Below are 16,568 nucleotides of genomic sequence, written 5' to 3'. Positions count from 1 at the left end.
TTGCTATGGCTGCAGGGACAGCCCCATTATTTCCCCAGAGAAGAAATTGCCAATGAGTGTAGAAATGGCCTTCATAAATGCAGGATTTCATAAATGCAAAATCTCCCTGAGTTGCACGTATCCTGGTTGGGCAAGACCATAATAAGGGCATCAAATCCCATGAGATGGAAATGTCACTGGTGGCTGAATGTTTCCTGCCCTGCTCCAGAAGGGTCTGAAGTCTGAATGTCTGCCATCTCCAGGCAGGTTCTGGGGTGAGCTGGGAGCTGAGCTGAGCTGCTCTGGTGATGTTTGGTGGGAGCTTGCTGAGGAATGGATTAGGCTGCAGTTGGATCCTCCTTTGCTCCGAATGGTTCCTGACTGTAGGGGAAGAAGCATGTGAAGATGTTTGGGATTAAACTGAGCTGGGATCTAGAAATCCAGCATCCAGTCCTGCTTTATGGTGGGGTGGGAAATGGGTTCTCCTCCCCTTGCTCCATGGGCCACTTCTCTTGCATTGATGCTTGAGGATGAACAGCATCCCCAGGATCCAGTCCAAGTCTGCCAGTAGGTATTCCTCTTCTGGATCACAGTTAATTTCCCTCATAATGATGCTGTGCATGAGCCTCCCATGTGATGCTAATTAGTGCCAAGCCTGCCTCTGCATAAGCAGCATTATAGGTAATAATGATTGCAGCCGCTTGTAATTACTCAGCCCTGAGCGGCAATGCGATTCGGAACTAGCAGTCTCCTTCATCCCTTCTTGCAAAGAGACAGGGGAGCAATGTCAGAGTAGGGTCTGGTATTGGGCTTTTCCCTCAAGAAAGGGAACTGCAGTGGTGAATGGGACAGGGGTCCTGGTGAGAGCTGTGTGCACAGCAGGTGACTGTCACTGCTTATAGCTTGTCCCAAGCTCTGTCCCTTTGCTGAGATGCTTTCTTTCTATCCCTGTGGCCTGTGTTCAGACCAGTGATGCAGTTTTGTGTTTACACTGTCAAACAACACATCTCCATCTCCAAACACTTGTCTTACGCAATAAGCTTCTCCGCGTTTCCACCCTGGCCTGGAGCAGCTCTGCCAAGGGCTGACCTAATAGCATTGGTCCCAGCAGTGGGGACACTGAGACGTGCCCCACTCTGAGCAAAGCCAGAGCCATTTAACACTGTCTGTGCTGCATCCAGCACAGAAGGGTCCCACAGCTCCGACCTCACTGCGTGCCTTCTTCTGGGAGGGGTCAGTGAGGGTGCAGTGATTTAGTGCTGCAGTGAAAGAGAGCATCACAGCAGCGATTTGTTTGGGATTGTGCTGCTCATAATTGCCTTTATTATTTTGAAACTGGGAGAGCAGATTAGGGTTTTTGCACACCATGCCCTCTGAAGCCCTGCTGCAGGCTGCCCGATGCTAACCACAGCATTTGATGTGCTGCAATGAGAAGGCTGTAGCCAGGTGCCCATCACTTCAAGGCTGGTGCAATTTTTTTTTCCAAGCTTAATGTGAAGCTTGCATAAGGCTCTTAAAATTAGTGTTGCCTTTTAAGCCAAAGGGCCGGAATAAGGTTTACAAGCCATAAAAGCCTCTTATCAAAGTTGATTTCCTCCAACGCACCTTTCATCTTTTATAGTATTTGCTTTCCAAATCCTTGAACTTAAAAGGATTAAACAGGTTAAAAGAAAAAAGGAGGAGGAAAGAGAAAACAAATAAGAAGGAAGATGGATGGAGTATGGATTATGAGAGGCCTGTATAAAATATGAATTAGGAGAAAGTCTGAACGGAGTTTTGTTGTTTTCCAAACTGCTGAAAATCAAAGTGTGCTGGAGGTTTAACTTCAGTGAACACTTAATTTCTCTGGGTTATTTTTCTTCTTTCCAGGAAATAATGGAGAATCTGAACAGGGGGATGTGAGGACTTACATATGTATATTTATATATATGCTGCTCTGCTCCATCTTCCATCCTGCAGTGGGATCATCCCTATCATTATCTCCCCATGGAGCAGGGCTGCCACATTTGCTGGATTGTACTTAGCAGTGCAATGGAATTTGGAGCTGGCTACCCCATGCTCTGCCCTTTCTCACACGACAGTGCAGGAGGCTGCCACGCAGCCAACCCTGCAGAGCAGAGGGAAGAGCCACCAGCCACTCCTCTTGCTGTGCTTGTAGTCAAGAGGATCACATTAACTGCCAGAAGGTTGCAATCAGGGCCTTGGCCACGCTGGTTACGGGTCAGCAGGCAGGTCAGCCCTGCTGCCAGCCCGGTGTGTCTGGGGGCAGGCAAAGCAAACATAGTGCAAGCTGCAGCTGGGAACCAGTGCGACCTCCCCAGCCCACAGCATCCGCTGGGTGCTGCAGCACTGGTATTTGTGCTGCTGTCTCTGAGTTTGCAGAGCCCTGGGGATGGCAGAGCAAAGTGGTGCTGCCATGGTTCCTGCACCAGTATGCACAGATTGTGGCTCTGCCATTGGTATTAGGGTGGTAGCAGTCGCCACTTGGCTGAGCTAGTCAATTTAGAGAGGGTAGGAGCAGAAGAGGACTCAGGGTTTGAAGCAGTCTCTCCTCAGCAGTTTTCCTCTCTGCTCTCCTGCAGGAAAGATGGTGTAGTGGGAGGCTGTACTGGCACACAAGGCCCTGTGGGACTGTTAATGAGTGTCAGATCCTTTAATGACCCACTGATGTATGAGGTGTCCCTCGCAAGTGGGCTAATGGCTGAAGTCACTGCTCTTTGGACCAGTGTAGGTCTGCAGGGTTGGCCCTCTCAGCCTCAGAGCAATGGTACAGGATGGGGGACTGGGATATCCCTCACCTTCACCCTCTCCCCTGCCTCATGCCTGGATGCTTTGGAAGCCACTTTTTAAATGTCACTGCTTCCGACTGATGTGAAAGCAGGTGAATTCCCAAGGCGAAACCATAGAGTGGAGCTCAGCGATTAATGATTAAACCTGGGGCACCTCCGAAACTTCCCAACTACCTCCCTGAGAGTGCAAATGCTGTGAGTCAGAGTGCTGCAAGGATCCTGCCCTGAGGGATGCCTGCGGGGTTCAGAGAAGCTGTGGAGCATCATGAGGAATGCTTGGAGAGCTCAGGCAAGATGTACTCCTGGGCACTGGGAGCCTCCCCTGAGTACATGTTGTGCTTGCAGAGCCATCCTACACTGAGCAGAGTGCTGTTGGCCAGGACTGGGGGGCTGTGGAGGGGAAGAGATGTAGCAGGAGAGATGCTGGAGATGGGATCCTCCTCTGGGCTGTGTCAGGCCAAAGTTTCTACCTCCCCTCCAACCTTCATTGCGCTTCTTGAGCCTTTTTGGCAACTAGGATGAGCAGAGAGGCAGAGCATGGCAGAGATGCCGATTTAGCACTGATGATGTGGAAAACCATTCAATGGCTGTTCAGAGAGGGGTTTGGAATTCATTGTAATGAGCAGAAAGTATCAGAGAGCAACGTGAAGGCCAGGGGGCACGCGGGTGGCTGGGAGCTTTCCTTGCTGAGCTGTAAGGGCAGCCCAGCACCCATCCAATAATTAAAATCTCAAACCCGTGCACAGTCCGGTTTGCCTTGGCTAAAACCAGTGTGAGAAACTTCCTTGCTGCATTTCTGTGTCGTCCGGGCTGAAGTGTTGTCATCCGAGGCTGCTTTGCATGACAATGCGCTGGGCTCTAATTATGCACAAGGATGCTAATAGGCACAGAGCGTGCTGGATCTCCATGGGAAAACTATCTGTTTGTGAGGGGCTGGGAGGGGGAGGAAAGAGAAAGAAAATCCACCCAAACAAAATAAACCATGACAGTTTGGGAAGGGAGGAGGAATGGGGGCGAGGAGAGGGGATGGGGGAAGGCAAGTATGGAGCTAATAAGGCTCAGCTTGGGCTTTTTATATGGACTTTTTCTCCCTGCTAAGAGACGCTCCTATGGTGCTGATAATCTGCCGTGATCTTGTGTTGAGTGAAGCTGGATCTCTTATTTGCAATGATCAAATAGGAGCAACAGCTCCAGCACCCACTGGTCCCACTTGTTGTACTGCAGTAGCAGAGAAATCGTTGCTTCGCAGCTGGAAAGTCGAGTCTATATCTAGGGCTCGCTTAGAAGCTGCTCTTCCCAAGGGGAATGACATTCTTTTTCTGGATGCCATTTTGATTTTTTCTTCCTACGTTATCTATGAGAGTGTTTTGCAAAGAGAGGGGTATGGGAGCAAGGGAGCATCGTCCTTTGTGTCCTCCTGAGTCCTCAGGGCATCAAGTCCACTTGCTTGAGAAGGCTGAGGTAGCACTGGAATGGGGAGTATTTGGAATGGCCATGGATAGAGCAGCCTGATCTTTCTAGGACCATAATGTGACAGAAGGGGTGACTGTGGGAATGTGAACCAGGTAAGGAGGGCACTGGGCCCTAGGAACCCAGCAGGGTTGTGATGGAGCAGGTTGGATCTTGAGATGGAGGTTGGAGCTGTGGAAGGAGGCTGCTGACCACACACTTGACACCTGCCATGGTGTGAAAATGTGTGACAGATGCCTGGATGGAGGCTGCTAAGTGCAGTGCTGCTATTAACCCTCATTAAAATGCTCCCTCACTTAGTGAATGCAAAGAGCATTAAGGAGCCAGGTGCAGTAGTCTGAGGAGCTCAGACCTTTCACTCTCAGTTGGTGTTGATGGAGTCATCTGGCTTTAATGATATTGGCATTACCTGCTCTGTTGGTGTTTAAAACAGGGGGTAGATGCTTAAAGGGTTTATTTCTGCCTTTTCTTTCTAACCTCCCTGTGTGCTGCAGAAGTCCTGAGTGAGTGTGTATCTGTGGGTAGGGCACACTGTCACTGTGCTGGCTGGATGGAAGCTGCTGGGTAACCACTGGGAAGGCTCTGGAGATCCTATCAGTAATCTCAACAGTCAGGACTGAACCCTGATGATCTTGAGTTTTTCCTGTTGGGTCACAGTTGAGCATTTCATGATTAGGATGGCTTTCCATGCTGTTATCCCTGTTTAAGAGAGATAGTTTGTCTTTCCTGTTCTTCCAGGAGAAGCTTGGTCTCCAAATGGTGTCAGTACTGATACTCTATGTTGCCATGAAACATCTCACCAAGGAAGGGATGAAAGATGGGATTGCCCTGCTGCCTGGCCAGTAGGACCAGTAGGATCTACTGGGCTGGGTATCCCTCTGGGTTGGCAAAGCTTCCCCATGCCACAGTAGGGATACTGGGCTCAGAGGAGCCAGCAGCTCCCTGGAAAGCACCCTCCTGCTTCCTGAGCACCACTGCAGAACCTTCCCCTTAAACATAATGTGTGCCATCGTGACGCCAATGAGCTCAATGGCTTTACATGGTATGATGGAGAGGAAAACTTGAGCCTGACTTGCTCCAAATTGTTGGGGACTGGGGGAGGGAAGGGAGGGCGTAAACATCCAAGTTTGGAAAAATAATTATCTGCGAATGAAAAACTCTGGGTTTTACCCTGAGAAAAAGGGGATAGACAGCCTGACAGACCTGATGACAGACTGAGTTCGAAAGCACCCTGGCCCCACAGTGCGGAGAGATGCCTTATTGTTTGATCTGGCTGTGAGACAGATTAGCAGCCCCAGGTGGAAAGTCATAATCTGCATTTAAATGGGCCAGTTATAAAAGGTAGGGAGCCCAGGAGCCCACAGCATTATGCTGTGTCTTTAGGACTCCGTAATCTCTCTTTATTTTCTCCGCAGTCTGACCTGGGGGCACAGTTTCTAATTACCAGGTCACCCTGCTAATATTGTCATTTCCAGCCAGTGGGTGTGAAACCATAGCAACACCACATTTGCTTCCAAGTTTCTAGAGGAATAAAATTTGCCTTTTAATCACAGAAAATGACTGGTTGTCTCCCCAGCCCCCCAACTTACTCCTCACTGAGGCAATTTGCTATTGGGGCTTTTTCCAAGATATTCCAGAGCGGTTCATTTGGAAGCTTCACTTCAGGGCTGTGGGTCAAACCAGTGACCAAAGCTTTGGTCTATGGGCTCCAAGTGGGTTAGTCTGAATCATAGAATCATTAAGGCTGGAAAAGATAACTAAGATCATCAGGTCCAACCATCAACCCATCACCCATGTCTTCATGCCAAAGCCTCACACACTGCAATTGCCCTTCACCAAAGAAACCCCAAATTTTGTTCATAGGGTGAGGTTTTGCCTTCAAAGTGTTGCAGGTGAGCTGACCAAAGAGAGAAGGAAGAGAAGGGTTACGACAGTGAACCTGGGAGTTGGACTCAATGGTCCTTATTGGTTCCTTCTGGCTGGGGTTATTCTGTGGTTCTAATCCTTATCTCTCAATAAGCAGAGCGATACCCACATGAGGTTGTTATGAGCCAAGATTATTTTGTCCCCTCAAAGCAAATAATAAAACTGAACTGGGATGAGTCAGTGTTGGAATGTGGGGATGTCTCCAAGGATGCGCTGGAGGCTGCCCAGTGAGAATGGGGGTGAGGATGGAGTGAAGCTCTGCCCTTCAGCACCTGGTGCTGCAGCTCTATGCTACACACCGCCTGGGTTTCAGAAGCAGTTTGTGACTCAAAGCGATTCAGACGTGAACTGGAATCACATTGTAAGGTGATTTTCCAGCTGACAGGAGTAGGTTAATTGTAAACTGTCTACTGAAGCTTTAAAACTCCTGTCCAAGCGTATTATTAGCAGTTTAAAATTTATGGAGTGAGACTTTTGCTTGGTGATAGTTGGTTTGTGCCCAGACAACGTGTGTAATTAATCCCCACACTGGGGGAAGGAAAATCAAATTTCAGCCTTTTTTTTCTTTTCCTTTGGCTCCTCTTGGGGTGTGCAAGGGATCCGGCCGGGCTGCAGGAGCACAGTGGGGAGCAGCCAGGTCTCAGGAGTGAGAAATGTCACTTTGCAATGAGGGGAACTCCAGGTTGGAGAGTGAGAGAGTCCCCTGAAATAGTGGGAAAGCTGGAGCTGGGATCTGGGCTCAGATGCTGTTCTTTGGGTTTGACTGGGGCTGGAGCCCACTCACTGCAGGAGATGGGACCAGGACCCCTGTGCTGCCCCTTCTCTCTGCAGCTTTAGCTCCAGGTGGCTCATGGACAGCCCCATGTTCTGCAGACTATGGGTTGTCCCATGTCAGAGCTATGGCCTTGTTAAAAGTGCCCTTAATTCCCAGGCTGAATGGCTGCATCTGTCTGGCTGCAGCAGCCTGGATTCCCCCTCTCTGTTACTACATTTGCTCCCCGTGCAGTGGCTGCAGTGCTCGTGAGCTCATGGACTTAACCCTCAGACCTTCCCACTGTAAACTGTTTTACTCTCTGAAAGCTGAGAGCAGCTCCCAGGCAGGTAATTAATTAGAAACGTGGATTCAGAGGCTTGTTTCCCTTCCCTCTGTGTAGCTGCTGTTATTTCTTATTTCAAATGATTTTTTTATTGAGCGTCTTATAAACATGACTCTGTTTTAATGGAGAAATTGCTCCCCTCCCACCCTGGGCTTTACAAATAGCACATCTCCATGCTCAGCTGCTCCTTGCTGATGCTGTCAGCCTCTACATGTGTGTGTGCACACAGCCGCGTGCATCCATGCACACACACATGGAGAACTAAAACAAGAGTTTGATGGTCATGGGCTTGTTGAGCAGCTCGGATCCAACCAAGCTCCAGTTGACTTCAATAGAGCCCTGCCTGGTTTATGAGCCTTCGGAGCACAGCCTGAGCAGGGGCAGCTTGTATAACGGCCGTGCATGATTAGTGCTTGTATTACAATAGCACTTCAGGACCCCAATCGCGGCTCAGCGCCCCATTAGAGTAGTCCTTGTACAAACACGTCATAAAGACATGGGCTCTGACCCAAGCAGCTAACAATTGAGGTCTTTATAGCCCCCGAAGCACCTTAGGATCAATTATTTCTATTACAGTAGCACTTACGGCATGTCTGTGCCCACGCTGCGCTGTCTGTGGGCTGTGCTGGGAATCTGGGGAGCTGCAGGCTTTGCTGGTGGACCTGTGAGTGATGTTTAGTACTAAGGAAAATTGCTGGGGGAGCAGCAGGAGAGGGTGTGGGAACTTAGTGCTGTTAGCATGGCTGTGGATGCAATGGGTGCTGCACACCCCATTGCTCCAGTATTGAGCTGGTGCTGCAAGCCTGGTGCATGTGGATGCAGGAGAAACCCTTGCAGGCATGTGGAGCACCTAGTGAGGCTGAGCAGTGGCACAGGGGGGACAGCAGTGGCTCTGTGTCCTGCAGCACTGCATGGTGCAGGCTGCCTCCCCTCTGAGCAGTGAGTTCTTCCCCATCCTCAGCTGTATCATGCCCATGTCACTGTAAGCCTGGGGTTCTGCTGAGATATTTAAAGGGTATTTTTTACATTTTTCCTAATTCCTTGGACCTGTTTATGCTTGATGCTTTACCTATTCCAGATGAATTGATCATTGCAGCAGTGACTCCAAGCATCCCAGCCAACTTTGGGAGGGATGGTGGGCTTCATTTGTGCCCTCCGGGGTGGACACAGCTCCCTCCCTAAGGCTGGGATGCAGGGGAAGCCCAGCTCGCTGCTTTCCCTTTGACATATAAATCTCCACCCCATTTAACTGCCTGCTCCCTGGAACTGGGCCCCAAGAAAGGGAAAGAGAAACCCCAGCAAAACTCACTTGCCCAGCACTGCTGTGATATATCACTGCATCCCAAGTGCTGCAGCTGGGCAGGAGCCGTGGCTGCCGGCGGGATCCCGGCTCACAGCTGGCTGAGATCTCTCCTCCTCTCTGGGAGAAAGCCCCGGCTTTAATTTGATGTCAACATGAACAGCTGGCTGAGGAAATGCAAATTGCAGCTCCGCTTCTCAGCAGCTGACACAGCTGCAGGCGGGCGGGCTGCTGAGCTCGGGGAGCTGCATGTAGCTGGGTGGGCGCAGAGCCTGGTGTGATGGGTGCTGTAGGGTGCTGAGCTCTAGGAATTCCTAAGAGAAATCCTTCATAAAAGTACATAGAATTTCTTTAAAATTCTTAAACATTGCCTTATTTTTTGCAGTCATACAGCTGAACTGACAGTGCACAGCCCTGTGCTGCCCACTGCAGCCACAGCACTGTGCAGGAGCCAGGGGGCCTCTGAGGGTGCCCCCCACCCTGCCCTGCCCTGCAGCTGCGCCGCTCCCTGCCCTGCTGCCTCTGAACCCGCCGTGCAGCATTGCACATCTGTCCTGCACCCGGCTCTGTTATCTGCTGCGGCTCAAACCTGCCCTGCAGCATTGTAAGAGTTCCCTTGGATTCATTTATTTATTCCCCCCCCCCCCCTCTTCTAACCACTCCTCCTGCTCTGCTTTCTAGCACAAAGTGCCCTGAAGCAGTGCAGCTTTTGTAGCACTACTTTCTTTTTTTGCTCTGGGTGCCCCCAAGTCCCAGCTAGGGGGACACGGTGTGGGGGTCAGGAGCTCAGTACTGCACAGGGACCGGGCTCTGGCTCTGCTCTGAGCACGTTGCAGCCCACACCATAAGTAAACAGTGCCGAATTTATAGGTCCAGGGTTGGGTCATGAGCTTTGCTCTTTTGGTTTGGTGCAAGGAGGATTTCTCCAAGGTGTTTCTAGCTGAAAGGTGGGGTCCAGCTCCCCTCCCCCCTCTGGAGCTGTGCACCTTTAGGGATGTTTCTCAGCTTCTTGTTGGGCTGCATCCCAACGCACATGCATAGGCATCAGGAAGGCAATGGTTGTGTCAGTAACCCAACTTTCAGGCTCCAGTGGGTGAGGGGGAACCCAATGTGTGCCCCCCAGCGTGGGGCCTGAGTGATGCTGACCCCAACAAATGTGCAAAGTCAATGAATCCCTTTTGGTTAATTGGCTTAAAGGCTGCTGGTAACAGGAGTCAGGATGGTAGGACACGCAGAGGCTTTGCACTGCTGGAGCCATGCAGGGTTGTGCAGAACCCCTTTGGAGCAGAGGGGAGGGGCAGCAGTGAGTGCCACCACATTGCACTGCACCGTTCAGGGGGTGTTAATGAAGTTTTCCCTGTGCTGTTCCCCACAATGCACCCCAAATGCTGTAGGATGGAGATGCAGGGTTTGGGACTGCCGGTGCTTGGAGCGGTGGTGGATCCCATTTGGGGAGAATTTCAGCTTTTTTTGGGTAAATGGACAAGGTGAGCTGCTCCCCTCCTGCTTTGGAGCTGCAGGGGATGCAGAGCAGGGGATGCATTGTGCAAAGTGATACTTGTGTGCAAAGCGGAGCAGCAGGGCTGGCGCAGGATGCAACCTCACATCCCACACTGCTCACAGCACAGCCCAACATCCCACTGAGTTAGATGAAACCAGCCGCCCTCCTTGGGAGGCTGTTAATAAATCAGACACCAGTGGGGTTTTTCCACTTTTAATACAACGTATATTTATTGCAAACAATAATATACAAAACAAAAACACCCCAAATAAAAAGGTAAGTTTCACAAAGAGGAAGATCTTGCAACCAAAACCGAACTTACCTAGAGACAAAAATATGATTTAAGTGACAGGTCTTTTTAAGTTACAGAAATACTTTAACAAAAAAAAAAAACAACAAAACCAGATCTGCTTTTATACAGAAATAGAGAGATGCCGTACGATAAGAGTGCTTTCAGATTTCTCCTACTGAATCCCTATGAAAACAAAAAGTTAACAAATATATCATTATTATTATTATTATTATTATTTTAAATTAAAAAACAAAGAAAGTTGGCTGTCTTTTTTAAAAAGCAATCCTTAACCGTTCAGCCACAGCTTCACCAAAGTCCACACAACCCCCCTGACCCCCCTCAGTGCTGTGCTGGGGGTGGAAGGCAGAGATATGGGGTCTGGTTGTGTCCCATAGAACTGAGGCTGGAAACGAAGGCAAATGATTCAGTGATGCGCTACATTTGCAATCTTCAGTTTGTCCGACATTTTCAATAGGTTTGGAGGTTCTTTTTATTATTATTTTTATTATTATTATTATTATTATTTTCCAGTTTCTCCTTAAGAAAGCAAAATAAAAGTAAAGGGAAGAGCGCGAGTTGGTCCAAACCCAGGACGTGGATTCCAAAAAGCAACAACAAAACCCAACAACGACAAAAGAATAGTAATAATAATAATAATAATAATAATAAAAGAATTAAGAGAGATAAATAAAAAGGACTGGTTACAGTTCTGACCATAATTTAACAGGCACCGTTACCTTCCCAACAACGCTCCCGCAACGTCATCACTCTTTGAAGGGACTTAAAATATAGAAAGGGAGATTTATTTTTTTTACCTCTTTTATTTTCTTATTAAATGGTGATTAAAAATTGCTCTTCTCAGGGAACAAACTCAGTCTCTGTTGACCCCCCTTGGGGGGTCGGGGACCCTCACTGGGCTGTGTGCACAGAGCTGGGCCAACTGACCAGCACAGGGCTGCTTTAAGGCTTCTTCAGAGCGTTGGGTTAATTTTTTTGCTGGTTTCTTTTTTTTTTAAGGCTCAAGGTTGTGAAAAAATAATGATAAAAAATCTCCACCCGGCTGCTCTTTTTTAGTTATTTCAGTTCTTTCTTTTTCCTTTCGCGTCACTCTTGAGTTAGAAAAATAGAAAACCTTTTCTTCCCCATCCCTGCTGTGCTGAGCTGAGCCTACGCAGCACCGATGGCAGCCAGAAGCACGCAGGTCCCGCTTTGCTTTCCTCTTTATTTTCTTCCTCTTATTAATTTCTTAGAGAGGAAAAAAAAAGGGACACCGAGCGATACAAAAATACCTCTGACCACACAAAAAACGCCACCCCCGCCAAGCATTCAATTTGCAGCTGTTGGAAAAATAAAGAGCATTTTTACCCTCCCACCCCCCAAAAAAACACCTCTACAAAATAGGTATAAATCCCCTCAAATTGGTAACGAATCATACACAGTACATACTAAAAAGTATTTAAAATAGAGAATATTTCCTCACAGAGGACTGAGCTTTCTCTTTATTCTCCCCCCCTCCCCACCCCATTTTTTGTTTTATTTTATTATTTTTTTTAATTAACTGCTAAAAAAAAATATATAAACCAAAAAGAAAACCAACCCTAAACCCTCAAGAAACCCAACTCATCACAAATGTCCAGCAAACAGAGGGACACATCCAGCCCATGCCCACGCATTGGGTCCCTGGGGGCCGGCACTGAGCTCTGGGTGCTGTGGGTGCCCCCCAGCTTGAACTCAAGCACATTTTAACCATTATCTTTTTTTCCTCTTAAATCATCGTTTTTGATTTGTAAGAAAGGAAAGCCTGCCGGAAGTCCTCTGCTTTCACTGCCTTCTTTTATTCTTTTTTTTTTTCCTTTCTCTTTTTTTCCTTTTTTTTTCTTCCTTCTTTTTTTCTTTCCTTTCCGATTGGTTTGTTTATTTATTTGTCTTCACGTGGCTTTTAAGGCCGGGTGAGCTGCGTGTAGACGGGCTGTTCCCAGTGCTGCGGGCTGTGGGTCTGCGGGATGGAGGGCACCCCAGACGTGTCTGCAATGGGGGTGTACATGGGACGCTGCGTGGGGTTCATGTAGGTGAAGGTGGAGTAGAGCCCTCCGCTCTGCCCGGCAGCGTGGCTGTAGTAGGAGCCGGAGTTCTGGTGCTCGGTGTAATCATACTGCGAGCGGGTGATGGGGGGGTACGAGGAGCCGTAGTGCTGCAGGTTGAAGGAGCCGTAGCCCAGCTGCTGTTGCTGCTGTTGCTGCTGCTGCGGGGAGTGCTGCTGCTGCTCGCTGTAGTGGCTGGGGCTCAGCTGCTCCGTTTTGATGTGCGGCCGCTGTTGTGTCGGGCCCTGCTCACCGCTCAGTGCCGGCAGTGTGTGCTGTGCTGGGGGCTGTGCTGGGGGTTGTGGGGGCTGAGGCTGCTGTTTAGCCATCCAGGCGTGCCCTGCGCCCGCCGGAGAGCTGGCTGAGCTGCTAATGCCGTAGGTACCGCTGTAGGTGGTGACCTGGCCGTGGGTGGCCGGGACCCCCGGGTGGCCGTTGGGGGGCAGGTATTGGTCAAATTCATTGACGTCAAAGGTTTCAATGTTGGAGATGACGTCGCTGCTGAGCTCACCGATGTCCACGTCTCGGAAATCAATGTGGGGAGGTTGGCGGCCACCTTCTGCCAAAGGGCGGCCCTCGCGCTTCAGGTCCTGCTTGCCCGGCTGCTGAGCGTCCGTCTTGGGAGTGGTGGGGGGTGTAGGAGGACCCTGTGACTGCCCTGCAAGGGAAGGAGAGAGCATGAGTGTGACGGGGGGGTATTGGACCGGGCACCTCGCGCCTAATGTGATAATGGTGTTAATGGTTAACCTCATCCCTAAGGCTTGGGGAGGTGTGCAGATGCACAGGGGAATGCAAATATCTTCAGGTGCAAGGAATGAGAATGCTGGTGCTACAGGTGCCCATCTGTTGCACCAAGTAAAGAAAAAGGAATTACAACTTTGCATTTCTCATGGGCAGAGCAGGGCAGAAGCAGCCCCAGAGGCTGGCACATGTGGGTCAGCACTTGTAGCACCGCTATGGGCAAGCCTGGTGGGCCCCTCCTCACTGCGCTCATGGCTCCGTATTTCCCCTTACTCTCCTTATTTCCTCCGTACCCGCCGCCCCCGATCTCAGCCTGCTTTGCTGACCCCAGAGAGGGTGTGGGTTGTGACACCTACCCGAGTGCTCCCCGGGGGAGTGCACCTCGCTGATGCTGGATGATGACTGAGGGGAGTCCGCCTGCAGCGCCTTGAAGATGGCATTGGGGGAGATGTGGGTCTGCTCGGAGCCCTCCTCCTGCTCCGACTGCCCGTTCTTCACTGACTTCCTCCTGCGTGGTTGGTACTTGTAGTCAGGGTGGTCCTTCTTGTGCTGCACCCGCAGCCGTTCAGCCTCCTCCACGAAGGGACGCTTCTCACTCTCATTCAGCAGCCTGAGGAGGATGGGGAAGGGGGGGGGGGAACACAGTGAGGGGTCAGCTGCAGCTCACGGCAGGGAGCACAAGTGTTTCCCTCCACTCTGGCATTAACATCAGCCCCAAGCCTCTCTCAGTCCCCACAAACAGGGATGCAAACTCCCCCCTCTCCAGCACTGAACCCCCAATTTGGGGCACACACTGGTTGTCACCCCACATTTCAATGACCAAATGAGAGGTCAATGCTCCCCATCCCACCCCATCCCTGGGCACTCTGGGTGACGGCTCTTGTGCCTACTGCCAGGACCAGAGTTGCTCACCACTTTCTCCTCCTGCTGTGAATTTAGGATTCCCCTCCACCCCTCCTTTCTGCAGTCACACTCATTGCCAGCCAGGTGACTCACTTGCCTTCTGGTTTTCACCCCTCCCTGCCTTATTTTGGAAGGCGGAGGGCACCCAGCCACCCCTGGGCACCCCCTGGGGGTTGGCAGCTTTTTCCCCCTCCCCTCACTCTGCACACAGCTGATGCAATCTAGGCCCATCGCTTCCCCTGCACATCACCAAGCGCTCCCCTGGCTGTAGGGCACACAGGGCAAGGCTCAAGCAGAATAAAACCTTTGCAGGAGCAGAGGGCAGCCCCAGGGATCTCCATGCCCTGTTTTTTCCCCCCTCCTTTACCTACTTTCCCTCTCCTATCCCACCAAACAACTTTGCCAGTGCATACAAAACTTTGCAGCAACTTTTCCAGCCTTCCAACCACCCTCTCCCTCCTTTTCCTCTCTCTATTCCTCGCACCATCACAACTGGAGCAAACTCAGCAGGCTGCATCCCCCCCCAGCATCCCTCCTCCCACCCCAGGGCATCGATCCCAGCCCCTGCTCACCTCCACAGCTTGCCCAGCGTTTTGCTGAGCTCGGCGTTGTGCAGATGCGGGTATTGGTCAGCCAGCTTCCTTCGAGCCGCCTGGGCCCACACCATGAAGGCGTTCATGGGACGCTTCACGTGGGGTTTGTTCTTGCTGGATCCATTCACCCGCACGGGCATGGGCACCAGGGTCCAATCGTAGCCCTTGAGCACCTGGCTCACAGCCTCGCGGATGCACACGGGGAATTTGTCCTCGTCGTTCTCCTTCTTCAGGTCCGGGTCGCCTTTGGGGAAGGTGTTCTCTTGAGGTCGGGTGTTCTCCGTGTCCGAGCCGGATCCGGAGGGGCAGGGAGACCCGGCGGAGTCATCCGACATAGTGGGGCTGGGGGCGTCGGAGATGCATTTGTCCTGTTCTTCCGTCATTTTCATGAAGGGGTCTAGGAGATTCATGCGAGAAAATAAGCGGGCGGCTGAGGGGCGGGGAAGGGTTAAAAACAAGAAGTTAAACAGGGAGAGACGGAGCCTCCAGCAGCGCGCAGCCCGGCTGCGAGAGGAAGGGGAGAAGCTGGAAAAAGTTTGCAAAAGTTTTATGAACGTTCGTCTTTCTCTTTCCCGACTCCTCCAAGCCGAAAATCAGAACTGAGCGGCGGAGAGGGGCGAACTTTTGCAAGCCGAAGGAGAGGAAAAAGCGCAGGGCGCGGGGCCGTGGGTGGCGGCGTAGTGCCGGGCGCGCCCCGCGGCTCTGCAGCGCGGCTCTGCGGCCCGCTCCGCGCCGCGGGAATAAATACTCTCCGTGGCGATTTCGGCTCGGCAGCTCTCCGCCAATGGGCGGCCGGCCCCCGGGGGTTGGCGAGCACGCCATTGGTTGAGGAGCCACCGAGGGGCGGGGCCGGAGGGCGCGCAACTATCGCGCAACGCCGCGCGCGGGGGGTTGGCCGCGCGAAGGTTGCGGGAGCGCCGGGGTGGGGCGCGGGGCGGTGGGAGCCGTTCCGCTTCGTTTCGCTCCGCCCCGCCACGGGTTCGGGCTTCCCAGGCGCCCGACTCCGTGCGCTGCGTGCCGGAGGTGCTTCCCGCGGATCGGCGCGGAGCGGGCCGAGCTTTGCTCGCAGCGTGGGGGGGAGCGGAGCCGCGGGCGGTGCGCGCCGCCGTCCGGAGGGGGCGCCAAAGGCCCAGGAAAGGCGCGGGGACGCGCGGGGGTGGGGAGCGCTGCGCGCCCCGCGGGTGATGGGGGGGGGGGGGGAGGGGCTGCGCGAACCGTGCGCGGCGCCGCCCCCGCTGTGGCCGCGCGTGGGGCAGCGACGGGTGCGGGGAGCGTGGAGAGCACGAAACCCTCCGTTTTCTTTCTTCTTTTTAGTACGCGGTCTCCCGGTCCATTCATTTGTTTTTTAAAGGTTCGAACTCGACTTTTCTAATACTGCAATTTTGCGTTTAGACTCCTTTTTTTTATTCATTTTTTTCCCCTATAGTGTTACCCCCCCCCCCCCCCCCCCCGCCCTCCACCCCTTCCCCACGGAGCGGCTCTGCGCTGCTGCTGAGGGCATTCGGGAGCCTGCGGGGCTCATCGGCCCGCAGAGTTTTGCTAAGTTGTCCGATTGTGATCATCGGAACCAAACAGCAGAAAGTGACCAAAGAAACGCCGCAGCTCTTCGGGTTGTGTCTCTGTTGCAGGGTTATGTGTTGAAATACAACGATGTTTCCCTTATGGTGAATCATACGACACGAGAGTAAACTTATGCTGGATGGGTTGGGATGCTGGAGGGGGAGAGAAGCTGTTACCTGGATGGAGCGCGGCGCAGGACTCGCCTCGCTGGGTGTCAGGGGTGGGGGTGGAGATGCGCTGCAGCGCAGATGGGCGCTGGGAGCTGCAGGAGCTGCCCTCCTCCCGTCCGACCCGGTCTGGGTAGTGTGGGTCTCGGTGCAGCCCACGCAGTTGTTG

The 16,568-nt window shown here is 52.0% G+C and overlaps 1 protein-coding gene and 1 long non-coding RNA gene across 2 annotated transcripts in view; one reads left to right on the top strand and one right to left on the bottom strand.

The window, feature by feature from the left end:
- The window catches only part of LOC140260190 (uncharacterized), a 90,463-nt gene that overhangs the window by 50,242 nt on the left and 23,653 nt on the right, over nt 1-16,568 (top strand). The gene's annotated exons all lie outside the window — the stretch shown is intronic.
- Nucleotides 11,369-15,389, bottom strand: SOX9 (SRY-box transcription factor 9). The gene is made up of 3 exons (XM_072352092.1): nt 14,652-15,389; nt 13,533-13,786; nt 11,369-13,093 (listed from the first exon to the last, which is right to left on the bottom strand). The coding sequence occupies exons 1-3, from the start codon at nt 15,080-15,082 to the stop codon at nt 12,294-12,296; spliced, it is 1,485 nt and encodes a 494-aa protein (XP_072208193.1). The 5' UTR covers nt 15,083-15,389; the 3' UTR covers nt 11,369-12,293.

This window comes from Excalfactoria chinensis, chromosome 17 (assembly GCF_039878825.1).
Source record: "Excalfactoria chinensis isolate bCotChi1 chromosome 17, bCotChi1.hap2, whole genome shotgun sequence".
NCBI lineage: Eukaryota > Metazoa > Chordata > Aves > Galliformes > Phasianidae > Excalfactoria > Excalfactoria chinensis.
Note: the sequence above shows the minus strand (reverse complement) of the source record. Positions and strands in the feature narration are given on the sequence as shown.